This window comes from Myzus persicae, unplaced genomic scaffold (assembly GCF_001856785.1).
Source record: "Myzus persicae strain clone G006 unplaced genomic scaffold, MPER_G0061.0, whole genome shotgun sequence".
Lineage (NCBI taxonomy): Eukaryota > Metazoa > Arthropoda > Insecta > Hemiptera > Aphididae > Myzus > Myzus persicae.
In genome coordinates, this window is record NW_019102824.1 from 304 (window position 1) to 17,475 (window position 17,172).

At 32.3% G+C, this 17,172-nt stretch overlaps 1 protein-coding gene across 1 annotated transcript; it reads right to left on the reverse strand.

The window, feature by feature from the left end:
* Window positions 1-11,383: 11,383 nt before the first annotated feature.
* Window positions 11,384-12,510, reverse strand: LOC111033194 (zinc finger MYM-type protein 1-like). Its single transcript, XM_022313833.1, has 2 exons — window positions 12,008-12,510; window positions 11,384-11,600 (listed from the first exon to the last, which is right to left on the reverse strand). The coding sequence occupies exons 1-2, from the start codon at window positions 12,508-12,510 to the stop codon at window positions 11,384-11,386; spliced, it is 720 nt and encodes a 239-aa protein (XP_022169525.1).
* Between the last annotated feature and the right edge of the window lie 4,662 nt (window positions 12,511-17,172).

Consider the following 17,172-nt stretch of genomic DNA (forward strand, 5'->3'; position numbering starts at 1 on the left):
TTAATCTATTAAAACAATCGACTTCCCCGGTTTTTTTTAGTTATTAAATTTTAGTAGTACTTACCTATAATTGCAGAGTTTTTTGCCCTTTTTAGAATTAATTTTTTCACGACAAATCCATTTGAACTTGTCGAGTGAAGATTGGTCTTTCACCAACTTCATTTGATGTCCACGGATACACTTTTCTTCAGTGGGCAATGCACCTAACTCTTGTAATTTATTAATCAAACCTAAACCGTCGTTTAGGTTTGACATCTTAAATAAATCGAATAAATTAATATGATTCTCCATCGTATAGGAAAGTAGTGTCGTAGATGGGTAGATGTTTTAGCGTACGCACAGAAAAACACAGTGAGTATTATAACAAGTAGGTATAAGATACTCGTGGTATCGAAATCTTAAACTTATCATTTTATCTTATCGAAAATGTTCAATGATTGAAGGAAACCCTATTAGATGTGTCATAAAATATTTATTTATATTCTTTATGTTGTTGGTGTCTAGACTACAAATTGAGAGTGCCCTTGTAACCTACTTAATTAGATAAATTCTGTTTTCGCATTATATTACCCGTGCGAGCGCAGTGAGCAGGTGACCCTGCTCGGTGACTCTGTGCAATTAAAATGCATTTTTCCAACCCTGTGACCTACTTTAGGTGGTGTTGCATAGCAAATCGAGGGATATTTTCGTTTTTAATTGTCCGAGCGAGCGGGTGACTCGGTGCAACAAAAAAGCAAATGACCCCGCTCGGAAAATGGAAATCTCCAGAAAAACCCGAAAAATTTTTTTTAAAAAAGTGCAAAAAATTTGTTTGGCCATATCGGTTTTGAACTCCGGACGACCTGCCTCGTAATAGGATTAGAGGCCATTGCACCACAAACTGATTTGCAGTGGGATGACTAAACTAGCTACTTAAGAGAATTGTGAAAAAGGGTATAACTTCGCGGGCCTATAACTTGGAAACTAAGTCCGAGCGCCAAATTCTGATTTCACCATAATTTTTTTCGTAAAAAATATGACTATGTGCCCCAAAAAAATTCACAAAAAAAAGGGTGTCCGGTAAAGTAGAAAAGTTCCATCCTAAAAATCCAAAATCAGGGACTAATATATTTAAATCAGGATTGCAGAGCTTATGCCAATGATAAAGTATTAAATCCAACTAGGGAAATTAAATCTAAATTCTATGTAAACTTCATACCTAAATTGAACGAAGGTAGTTTAACGATGAAAATTCCTAAAGCCATACAATCTTTGGAAATACCTAAATACAAACACAAGAACGATTTATTAAAATTAGATAATATTCATGAATTAGCTCATTCTCTAGACGACATACAACTAATGGTAGAAAATGAGTTGGATAGACAAAATGGACATGTTAAAACAAATCATCATTATTTAATATATGCTATAATAGGACTATTGTTATTTTCTTTCATACTAATTTTAATCTTATATGTAATGTATAAATGTAATATGGATTTAAAAAGAACGTATAGATCACGACCAGTACAAAGTAAAGAATATTATATGAATGAGCCTAAAAATAAGAGTGAACCTAAAAGTATGAGTACTTTCTACAGAAGCGAAAACATAGAGTTAAGGCCGGAACAATCATATGAGGCACAGCGACCTATAGTAAAACCTGTGCCCTATGAAAGTGCTAGCAAAAGTGTTATTCGTGAGGAAATAATAACAGATACTCCAGATAGGTTACCAATAAATACAAATCTACCATCTGTAATAGGTGAAAGGCAAATTTAAGCGGATATATATATAAAAAAAAAAAGAGATCATTAACAATGTAAAAAGATGTTATTATAAAATGTAATTGATTAAAAATATTTAGTAAACTAATATATATGATGTTATAGAAAGGACACACATAAGTTCATTATAATAGACTTTGAATTTTCGATGATACATAAAACTAGTATGGTGCTAATATCAGGAGCAATATCAAACAGTCTGGACCGATTTAAAATCAGGAAACTAGAGGGTCGACCGTTGTATCTACCAGTAAATGAAGAGGTCAGACCTATGAGAGACCAAGAACTTCTGGTAGCACAAAGGGAGATTAAACGCATTTTCAGTTGTAAAACGGAATTGAGAGACGCTTGTTTGGACCAATTAGAAAAAAGTTTAAGAGCAGAAGTAAATAGTTAAAATGTAAACTATATAACCAATTATATATTAAGGGACAATAAAATTAATGTGATAGTAGTATGGAATGGCAGTTCAGATAAAAATATTTTAAAAAGGTTAGGTATAGTTCAATTTCCGATATTAAATATCACTTGCTATGATAAATATTTTAATAAAAATTTTACAATAATGTTAGAAAAATTAGAGAATAAACAGGTAATATTTGAATTAGAGATAGGATATTTTGACAAAAGGGGAAGATTAATGAACCTGGAGGAAACACACAATAAAATATGCCATAAAAAACATAAATTAACACATGCTCATGATCCTCGCACAGACGTTATTTATACGAAGTGTATATTTGACTATGTGATCAGGAAATATAAATACAAGAATTTGGCTCAACATTTTAAATAATATACCTAATAAAAATAAAAAAATGTTAATAAACTAATAAATAAATAAATAAAAATAAATAATCAGTATAGAAACATTTATCTTATAGGATACAATAAACATGGATAGAGCAAATCAATTGTTACAAGAAATTAATATAAATCTAGCAACACAATTACATATAAATCCAGAACAAGGGGAATGGTTTAATTTTACGGAGTGTTTCGATATACACATAATAACTGCAAATAATTCTATCTTAATGCCATATGAGAATACAGAGATTCGAGAAATAATGACAAATATAAAAAGATTTTTAATTGACATGGTAATTGATCGAGATTTAACAAACCCAATTTGTATGGATTTAGCCAGGTATATAAATAAAATACCTAATGCCTTAGATTTATTATATTATTATCGATAAAATGTTTGACATCGTTTTGCTTATGTACATACACTGCCAGTTGTCGAGTGGTGTGGATATGCAAACGATTAAAAAAAATTTAAATTATAAATACCATGTGCTATTACAATATACTGGACATGACTGAGACATAACTTATATTGTAAAGTTAAAGTTTAGAAATGTTTAGTTTAAGTTTAAAATGTATTATTGGATTGTTTATTATTATTATAATGTAGCGAGCTGTGACTATGTTTAAGTATTAAAAATAAACAATGTAACTTCAAAGAACAAGAACTCTATATATATAATAGTTGAAGGAGGCCTACAAAGCGCCTATTTGATATGATAAATTGCGCGTGACCTCAAAACGTATATGTTCATAGATATATAACTACTTATATGAATATTAATAAAATAGTTCACACTAAAAGTGTTGTGTTGACTCTATAGAGATGACAACGACCAGATAAGCAAGGGACATCCGGCGTGTGCAGCGCGTGGCCGCCCACGGAATGACCTTATATGGTAAAGTAATAGGATAATAGGCAGGGATATGATCCAAGGATCACCATTATAAAAACGTCGCTCGAATAGGCTTCGGCAGACGGACCAACACCAACGAGCTAGACGGACCAACACCAACAACAAGCTAGGAGCTAGGAAATGAAAGTCACATCTCGCTAGTCTTCATTATTTAAAATAGTCATTTTGGACATAGTAAATTTATTGTGTTTTGTATTAACTAAATAAAAAATATTCAAAATTATAAAGAAAAACCAAACTTTTGTTCATTTATTCTAAACACCATCAAACGAGCGTAGTCAGATTGTTACAATAATAAGATCACTTTATGGGACTGGTCCTCCACAACTAACGATACCGTGCTTGGAGGACAATCTGCCTTGGCTACCATGGAGCAACTTGGTGATGTATTCACGACTGGACTTGATTCAAAATACAACCGTGTACGGTGTGATCGTTTGCACGATTGACATTGGAATTTTGATGGACAAGAAGCGGATGAGTGACCACTGCCGAGACAATTTGTTCAGAGACGCTGTGTTTTTGCAAGTTGAAAACGATCGGTTGGACTTTTACTAAGAAACACGTGACATTTTCAGATTGAATGTTGTTTAGTACAAATTGGGCAGGTACTGATAGCAAATTAGTGTTGACCTGATTCAGTAGATAACGTAGTACTGCTGGTCATCATCCTTGTTCCATAAGTTGGACGAAAACTTGATGAGTATGATTTTTTTCGACTGTTTTTGTTATGAGGCAACAGAGTGAGAATTGGAAGAACATTTTCCTGCACGAGCTACTGCTGAACGAACATGACTTCTTAAAAAGTCTACTAAGTTACTCGTGGAAGGTTGATGGAGATCTTCTACAGTGATCTCCCATCGAGCACGAAGGTCATTATCCAGATGATTCTCAAAAATATGGACAAGGATCGGGACTCCACTGCCGAGCAACAAAATCTAAATTATCCAGTGCCGCAGTGTGTTCCAGAATGGTTGTTAGAAGAGTTTTTATGGGTGACGCGTCGTTACAGTTGTCTGTATGAGGGGCTAGGAGGGCGTCCGAATGAATCTGAGACAAGTCACGCTTGTTACCATACCGAGCCCTCAATACTTTCCAAGCTTTATTACAATTTGCGGACGTTAGAGGAAGATGTACTGCCAGCGACAGAGCTTCACCTTGAAGAGAAGTCTTTAAAAATTCAAAACCTAAAAAAGAAGATCAGGTGCATGAGACAAAATCGATTTAAAAAGATCTTCAAAACCCTGCCACTCAATCAGAACTCCAGAAAACGTAGGGAACGTCCTTTTGGGTAGTTGGTAATGTGACACATTACTTGAGCCCAACGTTTGGTTTGGGGCTACGTGAGCTGATGATGTATCCATGCCAGAAGATAACGAAAACTGATATACATCAGAAAAGGCACAAAGTTCATAGTACAATTTGTCAAATTCAGAAATGAGTTTCAAACTTTCTTTTTAGACTACGACTTCCGCAGGGGCTAAATTTTTACCCACAGACGCTTCCATTACTTAAAAGTCGTCTTCGGTAATTCTACGAATGTCGTTTAACTCCGATAACATTTTCGATACTTTCGCATGTTTTCCCCGCATTGAAACGATCGGCCTTATAATCACCTGCTGCAGAGACAAACGAAGTGATTTTTGAAATAGCACGGACAGCCCGTGCTGTTGCGTCGTCATACGTCATTGACGGAGGAAATACCATTTCAACAATAAATATGACGAATGTAATGTAGTTGGATGTCGATAAAACACAATGTTTCTATACTACAAATTATAAAATACTTGACGTACTACAGTCTACAAATATATAGTGACAACTCAAAATGTCATCACTGCCAAAAAAAGATTATACAGACTTTGTGACACCACAATAGTTTTGCGGTTTGTTTGTTCATCCGGCCGCGAAGGACCAAAATATGTAAGCACCCAATATTAGGGCTACCCGAAGGACCACTCGGTAATGCCCGAGACAAGGTTTTTAAAACAAATTATATGGTGACCAATATCAACCATCTTAAGAATTTGCGCCTTGTAGCTTGCGGGTAGACAATTTAATATGCACCGACTGACTACAACAACCATTCCTGGAAAAACCTATCACGGGAACGAGTATGGTACAAGTTAGTTATGGGGAGGGGGTCTCTGTGATCGATCCGGTATGATGCAATGATCACAGAGCTCAAAAAACAAAGGGGCAGTACTTAAACTAGCTTAATTCTACTGGAAACTTGCGATGCCGATGGACTGGAACGGAAGTGGACGGTAGATGCAGTAGGCTGACGTTGAACTGGACGATCTGGGCGGCCTCTCACACAACGCAAGTTGCTGGTGGACTTATGCGGTGAATCCGTCGAACGGAAGTGGACAGATGGGACACCACGTTCGATGGTGATAACAATACAGAATGCCGAGTTTGACGGCAACAATAATAAAATAAATAAATACTTATGACTCAATAGTTGGTCAGTTCAGATTATATTTGATTGAGTGATGATACATGTTCGGTGTTCGCTTTATTAGCGGGTTACACATAATGACCCATAGTAAAAAAATATGATCGCTTTAATAGCAGACCAACAAGTAAAAAGCAACAAAAAGAACAGGGCGGCCGAAGCTGTTAGACAGTACGACGCCAATAATAAAGAAAAAAAAAGTAATAATAATAGGGCGTTGACCACATAAATGATTATAAAACAAAAACAATAATAGATAATTACAATAAGATAAAGAGAGTTGAAAATAATCGATGACAAGAACAATGATAATTATAATAATTACAATATTAGTATAATAAATCACACGTCACTTAATGAGAGGTAACGGGAATAATGAGATGATAAGGATGGTCCGCCGCCGTGCATAGAATTGCATAACGCGCTACATATTTAGCTCTGCGCGAACACCCACCAATAGTTATATTGACATATTTTGTTCATCTCAACACCTCTTTATAAGCAGTATTTTTGGTACTGCTACCAGGATGGTCCAATGATGGTACATGCTATATTAATGTTATATTGAGAGCTTCAAAGCCACTATTGTGGGCCATTGTGCATTCATCCCAATCTATTAACTTACAGTCTTTTAGAACTTATGTTATATTACTCTGTTTGGAAATATTGCACATATGTGTCTCTACTCTCGTTAGGTTTAATGGTAATTTAAATACAGAATGAGCTGTTCTACCTCTTTCTAGCAATGTAGCAGCGATGCCTGAAGAAGCTATAGCCAAAGCTATTCAATGATCTTTTCGTACTCTGTCCAATAAAATACTTATGACAAATGTTTTACCAGTGCCTCCAGGTGCGTCTAAGAAAAATGTTTGGCCAGTGTTCTTTTCAATACCCTCTAATATTTTGTCATATACTTAGGACTGTTCATTATTTAGTAAATGTTCATTACAATTTATATACTGTGCCAAAATATTTGAATCATAATTGATCCTCGAAGGTAATCTTTATTTTGTAAGACTGCTTCACATCTTGATGGCTGAGGTAAACCATAATGTTGCAAAAATTTACCTCACAGAGATAGAACTGTATCTTCAAGAGTAACTAAGCATTTATTGTATACTTCATTAATAATTGAATTCACATTCTCGTGTTGTATATCCAACTCCACTCAGTGTCGTATATCTTCTGAAAGACTGTCCTTGTATTTTTCCCAAAGACTTTAAGCATCTAACAATTGACAAAATATCAAAATAATTGCAAAAAGTTCCCGTGATTTAAATGGAGAACCACAAAGCACAGCTTCTTCCATAGTTGTATCCTAATGCTTTCGTCTTCCAGTAAGCCTAGAGCCTTACACGCTGCCAGATAAGTAGGTTGAATTGTGTCGTTAACAGTTTTCAATTTCAAAAAAGATGTAGGGCCTCGGATTTCATGAAGTAAAAGGCAAAAATAGTAACCCTCGGTATTATTTGGGTGAATAGTACATACTCTACCCAGAGCTTGATCTCTTTCTATTCCCGGCCAATCATTTACGTTAATTCCACGTTTTCTTCTCTCATATCTATTATTTTTCCGTACATAGTAAGAGGGAACATCAACGTAAAGAAGTGTTTTTGTAAAATCATCTGTTTTATGTAAGTCAAAAAATGCTAAAAGAGCAGTGTTTGGTGGGTTGCTAATCATGTCTGTTAAACGACTGGAGTCATTAGGGTTGAAATAAACACGCTGGCCATTTTCTAAATGCATAGAAAGATGGAAGACTGTTGGAAATCTCTCGTGGATAGGAAAAGCCAGAATTCTCCATACAGCCTTAGAGCTACTCCTGTTGGAAAATCCTGTGTGCGTCGTCGATTATGGCAAGCGTTATAATAGACTCATAAATGACACATTCCACTGTGTTATTTTAAAATCGAAATTAATAATATAATCTGTTATCGATAAAGTGTTTAGTATCCGAGCCTATAAATAGTAATAAGTACATTTACTGAAAATTTTATATCCATAGATATATCAGCAGTTGCGGCTAGGTGATGATGAATCACCCAGGACAAGTATTTTTATATGTACAGCTATATATATTTTTTTTTTATATATGGCTATATATATATTTAAAACTAATATACCTACCTACCTTTGTTTTAATACCTTACCAAACTGCAGTCACCAAGCGTATTATATGAATACGTATTATCATTACTTATTAGTTCTAATCGTTGAGGAGTGAACTACCTGCATCTCCCATTACTTTTCTCTCGAATATTTGTTGGACCTCGCATGACCCTAAAGTTATAGAAGATAGATAATTGTAACAGTTGAATAGATACCTTTTTCGTTACAACATGTCATATTATTGATTTTGTTCTTTTTGATCTGTTTTTTTCCATTGAAATGTGAAGTCAGCTGCCAGTGATGATGTTTCAATCGCTTTGCGTGGCATTATTCAGATTAACACATCCAATACAGTGACCTACTCGACACCTACTCTTCAGAAATTGTATTTTTATTTTTGTTTATTTGATTACTATAATAATTGTCATCACAGTAATAAGTAATTTATTGAGTTAATTATTTTATTTAAATAATAACTAGTATAATTAATGTACATATTATTATTGTCTTGTAATACATAAATTATTATTTGCAAAAATTTGACTATGTGTGTTATTTACCAAGTCCTTTTATTTAAATATTATAATACAATCTCGTCAATAAGTTCCAATTTGCATACTTTACATTCCTGGCATAACAATCTTAAAATAATTTGGATTTCGTATTTTGGTAAACATGATAATTGTACGTGTATGCGCCGGTAGGGAACAATAATTAGCCCTTGGCCCGATCGCCGTGTACGTCGCGCGCAATACTGACACACCGACCGACCTTATATTTGAGTGTATAATAATATGTGTTTAGCAACTCAAGAATAGTGGACGGGATCGCCGAACAAATACTCTAAGTGCTATAGGTAGTATGTGGTGAGTAGGTGTGTATGTGTTTATGTGTGTGTTTGAATATTAAAGTAATGTCAACACAAATTTAATGATGATAATTAGATATAATAATATGCTTTAGAATAATACACAATAAATAATTCTATAGCCAATAGGCAAAAACAATATAATAATATTTTATAACAATTTATTTGAGTCACCAATAACTATATAAATATGGCCAAATAATATAATAATATGATAATAAATATAGGTATATAAAATAAACTCACAATTATGACGGAGCACCGCTGGCCAGCTGCTACCTTTTATAAGCAATATAATAAAATAAATAATACACAATATCACAATATGTTACAACAAATAATAATAGAATTGGCGATTCGCGCCTGTAACAATATAATATAAAGTTGGCGATTAGCGCCTGTACAATTAATAATAAAAATATATATTGGTGATTCGCACCAATTACAAATAATAAAAATACAGCGATTCGCGCACGAAAATAATAGTACGAACGTACGGCTTAATAATTGTGATATGCGAGGCGATTTGCACCTTGCATGAGAATAATAGAAAATTGGCGATTCGCGCCTGAACTTAAAACCAATATAATATAAACCGGCACACTCAGTAATAAATATGTCTTGATGACAGCGGTGTGCGAACTGATTTGTGTTCGGGCGGCTGTGCTATTAGTCCGCGTTTCTCGCGGCGAGCAGTCGTCGACCGGTTTACATTAATACCTATAGGTAATCTACGTTTATATAATACACAAAACATAACAATATAAATATGATAATAATAAATAATAATAATATAAGCACGACGCTGTGCTGTGTGTGTGTGTGTGTGTGTGTGTGTGTGTGTGGTCGATGGTGATGTATACCGCGCTATTGCCGAATTGTCGCGGCGGCGACAATTTAACATTAAAATAAATATAAGAAATATTATCTGGCGTCGACAGTACGGGAAGCGACAAAAATCACGGCGGCCGTGTTAAATAATATTTGCGTAGACGGCGCGGCGGCTGGCGATAACGTTTAATCTGCATATTATGTAACTCACAAGACACATTCAATACAACAATAAAACAATACAAATAAAGTGATATGTGTGTGAGACCAGCTGTTCCTCCATGACTAGTGATAATTACCTTCTTAATATATTACTTGCTACCTACTATGTTGCGGCGTCAACAATAATGTTAATATTATACTAAAAATGAAACATCTAAAAATAAATAGGCTTAAAAAATATTGTGAATATTAATAGTGCATATTTTTATACTGAGTACACTTTATAATACTTGTGTAGAATAAAAGTTCTATGTAATAATATATGTAATTACATTATACAAGTATACTTAAGTCTTGGTGTTCAGTGAAGGGGTGTTCCAGTTTAAGTAAGAGTAAGGAATTAAGAATTGGTGACTGTAGTCACATTCGTTTTCGTCGCTTCTTTTATGATATAAAATATCCGACAAAATGGATTGATGCAACTGGTAATCCTAATTTAAAAGTAAAACATGGTATGCTACGGTGAATATAAATAAATTTGTGGTTGATATGTTTTATTTGTTGACAATTCACCAATACTATAGCCTGTCGGGTTGTACTACCAAGTACACAATGTTATTTGTAACATAACGTTGTTACCGTTAGCAAACATGCTGACTTTGACTGATTGAGCATTATAGTGGCACCGATGTCAATTTCATAAGGTATTGCATACAAATAAAATCTGAGATTGGTAGGGACCACCACATTTTTTTCCAAATAGACCCGTGGGGACGATGCCCCCACTCCCCAATTCATAGCTATAACAGAAAATGACTCGCAGAACTTCAGATGTTTCTTATATATTATAACACACAGAAACCAAAAATGATAATTAGTACTAATAGTTGTCCATCACTTACTCACTTACATAGTTGTATTTAACAATGAAGTCTTTTTACTAAATACTTGATGTTGGTCGGAATAACAATAATTTATCAAACAAAAATAACCATTAACTTTTAACATTCTTTAATCTTTGTAATAATTTTTTTTTTTAAATCAATTCCAAAAATGTTTTAGTAACAACACATTTTATTAACAAAAAGTTTAATATTGTAATACTTTTATAAGAGATTTACTTTTTCTTGAAAAATTTTCAATTATTTTCTCAGTATCAATGTTTATATCCGGTTCAAAAATTATTTTCATGAGACTTTCCAAACAGTCTTCACTCATTGTTGTTCGTAATTTAGTTTTAAAAATTTTTAATTTGGAAAATGAAAAAATCTCGAAAAAATCTCGATTGAAACACTTGTCACAGGCAAAGTTATTGCTATCTTAAGCAGAATATAAAGATTTGAAACACACCATTTAATTTTGCAACACAAAACATATCTGCTGCACTTAACACTGAACTTATGTTATTTTGATCGTCATCATCATCATTTATGTCAAATTCAAGGTGAGAGTTTTTATTCTAATCAGTTAATTCTTCTTCGTCATTCATAGCAACTGGATGTAAATATTCTGGAAGAGTATTAGAATGCTCTATTTCAATTATGTTAGCGGCAAACCGAATATAATCATAAACTAATTTTTCATAGTTTAAATATTTTGAATAAATATTGCATACGGCATTAAAAGCATCTATTGTGGGAGAATTTGGATTAGACCTTACTTCTAAAATCTGTCTCCTAGAAATAAGTGATATATCATTTAATAAATCAGTATTGTCGGTAATAAATTATTCATTCAGCTCATTTTGAACTTGGTCAATGACTACAAAAAAGCAATTAATTTTTAATTTTTGCTTAGGATCAATTATCGGTTCATCGTTACTTAATTCGTCATATTTTTTAGGAACTTTCCTTTTTTGTAGGATTGGTAAAGGCGTAAATTCAACTTTACTATTTTCAGAAAAATTCTCAGCTTCTAAAATAATTAAATTAAAATTGTTATCCAGTTCTCTGTTATTAAGTAAACTAACTTTGTTTTTTACACTATCGATCAACATAGTGAATAAGTCTAAATCTGTGGTTTGTAACGTCTTGTTCGATGGTTCATGAATATTGAATAATTTTTTGAACAAAAAAGCTGTGACATAAATTGATTGGATTTTAAATAGTTTAATAGACCACTGCAAGTATCTCCTGTTTTTGCATCACCAGGGCCTTCTGGGGTCCGAATATCTTCTAAATTTTCTATTATTGAATAATGCCTGCTTAATATTGTATCTAATGCTAATGAATGATAAGACCATCCTGTTGTGTTTACTCTTTTTAATGTCATTGTTTGACCAGAATGTAATTTATGAAGACGTTTTTCTTGATATTTTCGAAACAATGCTACTCTATTCTTGGAACACCATATAAAAGCATACAGAGATTCAACATTTCCAAATAAATCAACCGTAAAGGTACTGCAAGATACTACATTTTTAACTACCAAGTTGAGGCGATCAGCATGACACCATATGTACATTGCCTGTTGGTTATTTTCTTGTATATGGGTCTTAAGGTCTTGATATTCCCCTCGCATATTAGCAGCTCCATCATATGACTGCCCTATAACGTCTTCTTTCCAGTTTAAATTTAATTTGTCCATAACTTTTTGGAAAAGGATTAATAAATCCATACGAGTTGTATGTGCCGATTAATAAATAATGAATACAAAAATAAATACCATACATCATACAATGTAAGCAGTAAACTCTATTCATGCTAGGAGAATAAGACAACCAATCATGATGAACTTTACCAAATTTATTATTATTAATTTATTACTATAAATGAGTAAATCGACGACCGTATGAATCTCGAGGAAATTATTTATCTGGTAAATCTTCTGGTATAGGTTGACATGGCCCCAAAGTATAAAAGTGCTGTTGTAGTTCTAACGGAATAGATTCATATCTTGCTAGTATAGCTGGATCATTTTTCCAAACTAGAATTGAAAAAATTAACAATAAGTTTTTGATACAATTTTTTAAAATATTATTTAATAAATAACTACAAAAATTAAAAATTCAAATCCATACGTAAACTTGTTTTTCTTTCTAAATAAGAATATGATTCAGAATTTTCATGCTTTATATCTGATAAATCATCTAATAATAAAGAATCATTTTTGTTCTTTGCAATACAGTATTAAGTATATATAGTTGATTTAAAACAATTTAATACATTATATTATTTAATAAAAAAAAGAACCTAATATAAAAAATCAATTTGAAATTCAAAGATTTAACATTTAGTATGTATAAACTATTTTTAACTACAAAATAAAATATTATAAGTACCTGAACCCAGCAATGATGGACTAATTTCACAGTTTGAGTCCAGTGAACGACCAACACATTTTAAAGGATCATCATCGGTGGTTTTTATTCCACACTTTAAGTTTTCATCTAAAAATAAATTATAAAACAAAAATAATTAATTAACACTCTTTAAACAACCCATTAATACTTATTTTAAAGTTTATTCTAATACAAAATCAATAATAATTTAATTATGATTTTATTTAAAATGTATCACAATAACATTAAAAAAAAATAGCTTTGAATTTGTTGATTAATAACTAGAAAATTAATTTTACATCAAAATATAATAAAAAGGAACCTACCTGAACACAGCAATGATGGACTAATATCACAGTTTGAGTCCAGTGAACTACCAACACATTTTAAAGGATCATCGTAGATGGTGTTTGATGGAACCTAACCTAACCTAACCTAACAAATTATATACAAAAATAAATACTTAATTTGAGGCTTATGTTTTTTACATGCCTGCCGAGTGAAAGATATAATAATATTTTCGAAACATCATAAAATATTGAAATAATAAACATAAATAGGTGATATACATTTTGAGTAACATACCTGAAACTATGGTTTCTTCAATTTTTCTTTTTTTGAAAAAATAATTTGATATAGAAAAATCTGACAGAGGTAGTGTAATGACATGCTTTTTATTATTTTTTATTTTGCACGCATCAATATGTCTCTTCCAATTAACTTTATTTAATTGTCCCCTTTCTCTTTTACATATTTCACAATATGAATTCATTTTAAAAAAATAACAGTTTAAAAAAAAACACAAATGTCAATCTCTGAAACACTTAAGTACCTTAACGGCGAAATCGGCGAAAAACAAATGAAATAATTATTATTAATGACAAGAATTTACGGCACTGACGTACTACATAACAACGTCTAGGTTTCCTATATTCAAATAGAATATTATATTATAGTATCAACAACTGTTATTTATAGCCGTGTTCATTACCGTGTTTATTAATCTATAGGCGCGTCCACACGAGAGCACGCACAAGCTGAGCATGTGTGCTCACGCCGTGCGTCGCACAAATTCACATCGTTTGGACGAAATTCCGAGCACGCACGAATGCTCGCGGTGCACAGCGAACGCGATCCGATTGTTGTCGGTAAATTGTGATTGCTCAAAGACATAATTGCCCGACGCACTGCTCCGTTTGGACGCGTGCGTAGAAAAAGTTCATTTGCTCATACGTGCTACTGTGCTAGCTACTTAACACTTTAGTTTTTTAATTACATTTTTAAACAAAATAATTGAAATGGAGTGGTGCAACGTAGACTGCATTCAGTTGATCCAAGAGTATCAACAAGAAGAAGTATTGTGGAATCCAAAACATGCATTCTATTTCTCTAAAACAAAAAAACAAGATGCGTGGGAAGAAATAGGTAAAAAGCTCAACAAAAATCCCGAAGAAGTTAAAAAAAAAGCATTAAGTCTATTAGGATCTTATCGCCGAGAAAAGGCCAAAGGGAAGAAGACCATGGGGACTGGTACAGGTACGTTAAATCATATTATATTAATATTGTATGGTAATAATTCCATTGATTATAAACACTACATTAGTATATAAGTAAAGTATATTAGTATGATAATTAATGATATTATAAATTAAAATATACTTAATATATAATGGGCGTCAAAAGGAGAGATAAATAAGTAGTTTTTTTTACCTTTTAACAAGGACTTTTAAAATTATAACTATTATGATATTTATGATATGTCCAGGTCCAGTGTACACAGTAACCAACTGGAAATTGTATTAATTGTTATTTAAATTAGCCATAAACTATCAGTATCACAAATAAGAATCAATATTTAGGGCCGTGCGCCCGTGCCACACTATGCGTTTTATCGGGACCGGTCGATTCCTGCCGCTGACCGACCGCAACATGTTGCGGTTTGGCAGGAACCAACTCGACGGGAAGTTTAAACAAAACACGTTATATTGTTATAGATTTGTTTTATTGGTTTATTTCTTTACTGTATATAAGTAAATTCTTAACAGCCCTAAGTTATGAAAAACCCTAAAATTAAATTTTTAAAATAACTAATTAATAAAGGAATATAAATAATTTAATTGTCCTGTACTAATAGCTAATAATACAAAAAAAAATAACAGAAATGACTAATGACTGACAAGTGGTTAACTATTCTATATTTTATATTATTGAAAACAATACAAACTATTTGTTACATATTAGTATTATATTAGTTTAATATTATAATATAAAGAAAATATAAGGTTATTTATTATAAATTATTATTAAAAATAACGTAAGAACTGGATCATCGTATAAACATTGTACTTACCTATATACGTGTAGAATTATTTACAATTTTAAATAGAATTTACAATTTACAAAGTGGTAAAATATAAATTAATTGATTATTATTTAGGACGAAAAGATGTTTATGTTTCCAAGTGGTTTGCCTTTGAGGCTTTTCAGTTTTTGCTAGATCGAGATGATCCTCGACCAACTCTCAGTACAGATAACGTGAGTACTTATAATTAATAAGTTGTAATAATTTATATTTGTATACCTAAAGATAGGTACGTAAATTAATAGTTAAACTAAATTATGAAATATTGAAATACAAATAATACAATATACAAACATAATGGTTATGCATAGTTATTTTGCCAAGGCAGTGCTCCGTTTTCACTAAAATATGTTGCAAACTCGTTTCTTATTTCATGTGCAGTAGTTTTTGATTTACGGGGAATATTTCGAAGGGGTTGTAATGGTTGATCATTTTGTCTCCAATGTCCTTCTATCAAATGTCCTTCGTCCTCTCTATCAAAACAACCGGGAGGAGTATAAGTGTTTCGAGAGAAACTACTTTTCCTTAAAAAATTATGCAAATAAACAATAGTCATCACAACAATTTCTGCTTTTTTGGCTCTAACAATAACGGTTTACGTAAAACACGAAAAATTGAGGAACAAATTCCAAAGACATTTTCAACTACTCTCCTACATCTGCTTAAACGGTAGTTAAAAACACGCTCTTTTGAATTCGTAGGGTGGGTGCCAGAAAAAGGTTTCATTATTATTTCGGTTAGTGGGAATGCTTCGTCAGCTACAAAAACAAATGGTATATGTATACTTCTTTGAGGTAGTGGCAGTGCTTGTGGTACATTTAAACTATTAGTTTCTATTTTTTTGTTAAGATCACAATTTTTGAAAACACCCCCATCGGAAATTCTACCTTGGCAACCTACATTTGCATAAATAAAATTATAATTCACGTCGACCAGTGCAAACAAAACGATACTAAAAAATGATTTGTAATTATAATAATCACTACCACTTTTAATCGGGCTTTGCAAAGTTATGTGTTTCCCGTCCATTGACCCTAAACAATGAGGGAAATTCCATTGCTTATCAAATTGATCCGCTACATCAGTCCATTCTTTGGGAGAGGAAGGCATCTAAATAAAAAAAATAAATATATTGAAATACTTTATACCTATTTTTTGAAAAATATTGATAAAAATGATAAATTATTTAAAATATGCATCTAAAAATATAAAATAGAAGAAATATGTATTAATATGCAAAATAAAATTTCAAAACTATCTTTGTGAAAGCATGAAACGTATTTGGTTTCGTACTCTGCTATTTTTGTGATAATGCTAAACAAGTATGCATATGCTACAGGTTCTCTGCTCTACAGTCATAATTCTTAAGTTCTTACTTTTACAAAAAAATAAGTAGCGAAAAGTTACATTGATTCGTATGTTTGTTTGATGTTATGAATAATCTAAATTTGTCTTATTTATATAACATATTTTATTTTAGGAAGATGTTTTAAACGAGTCGGGAGATGTGCATGACGGTGACGACTTACCAGAATGTGAGTTAACTCAACAAGAACAAGAAATTAACGCTGAATCGTTCTCTATTCCTGAACAACCAACAAGAAAA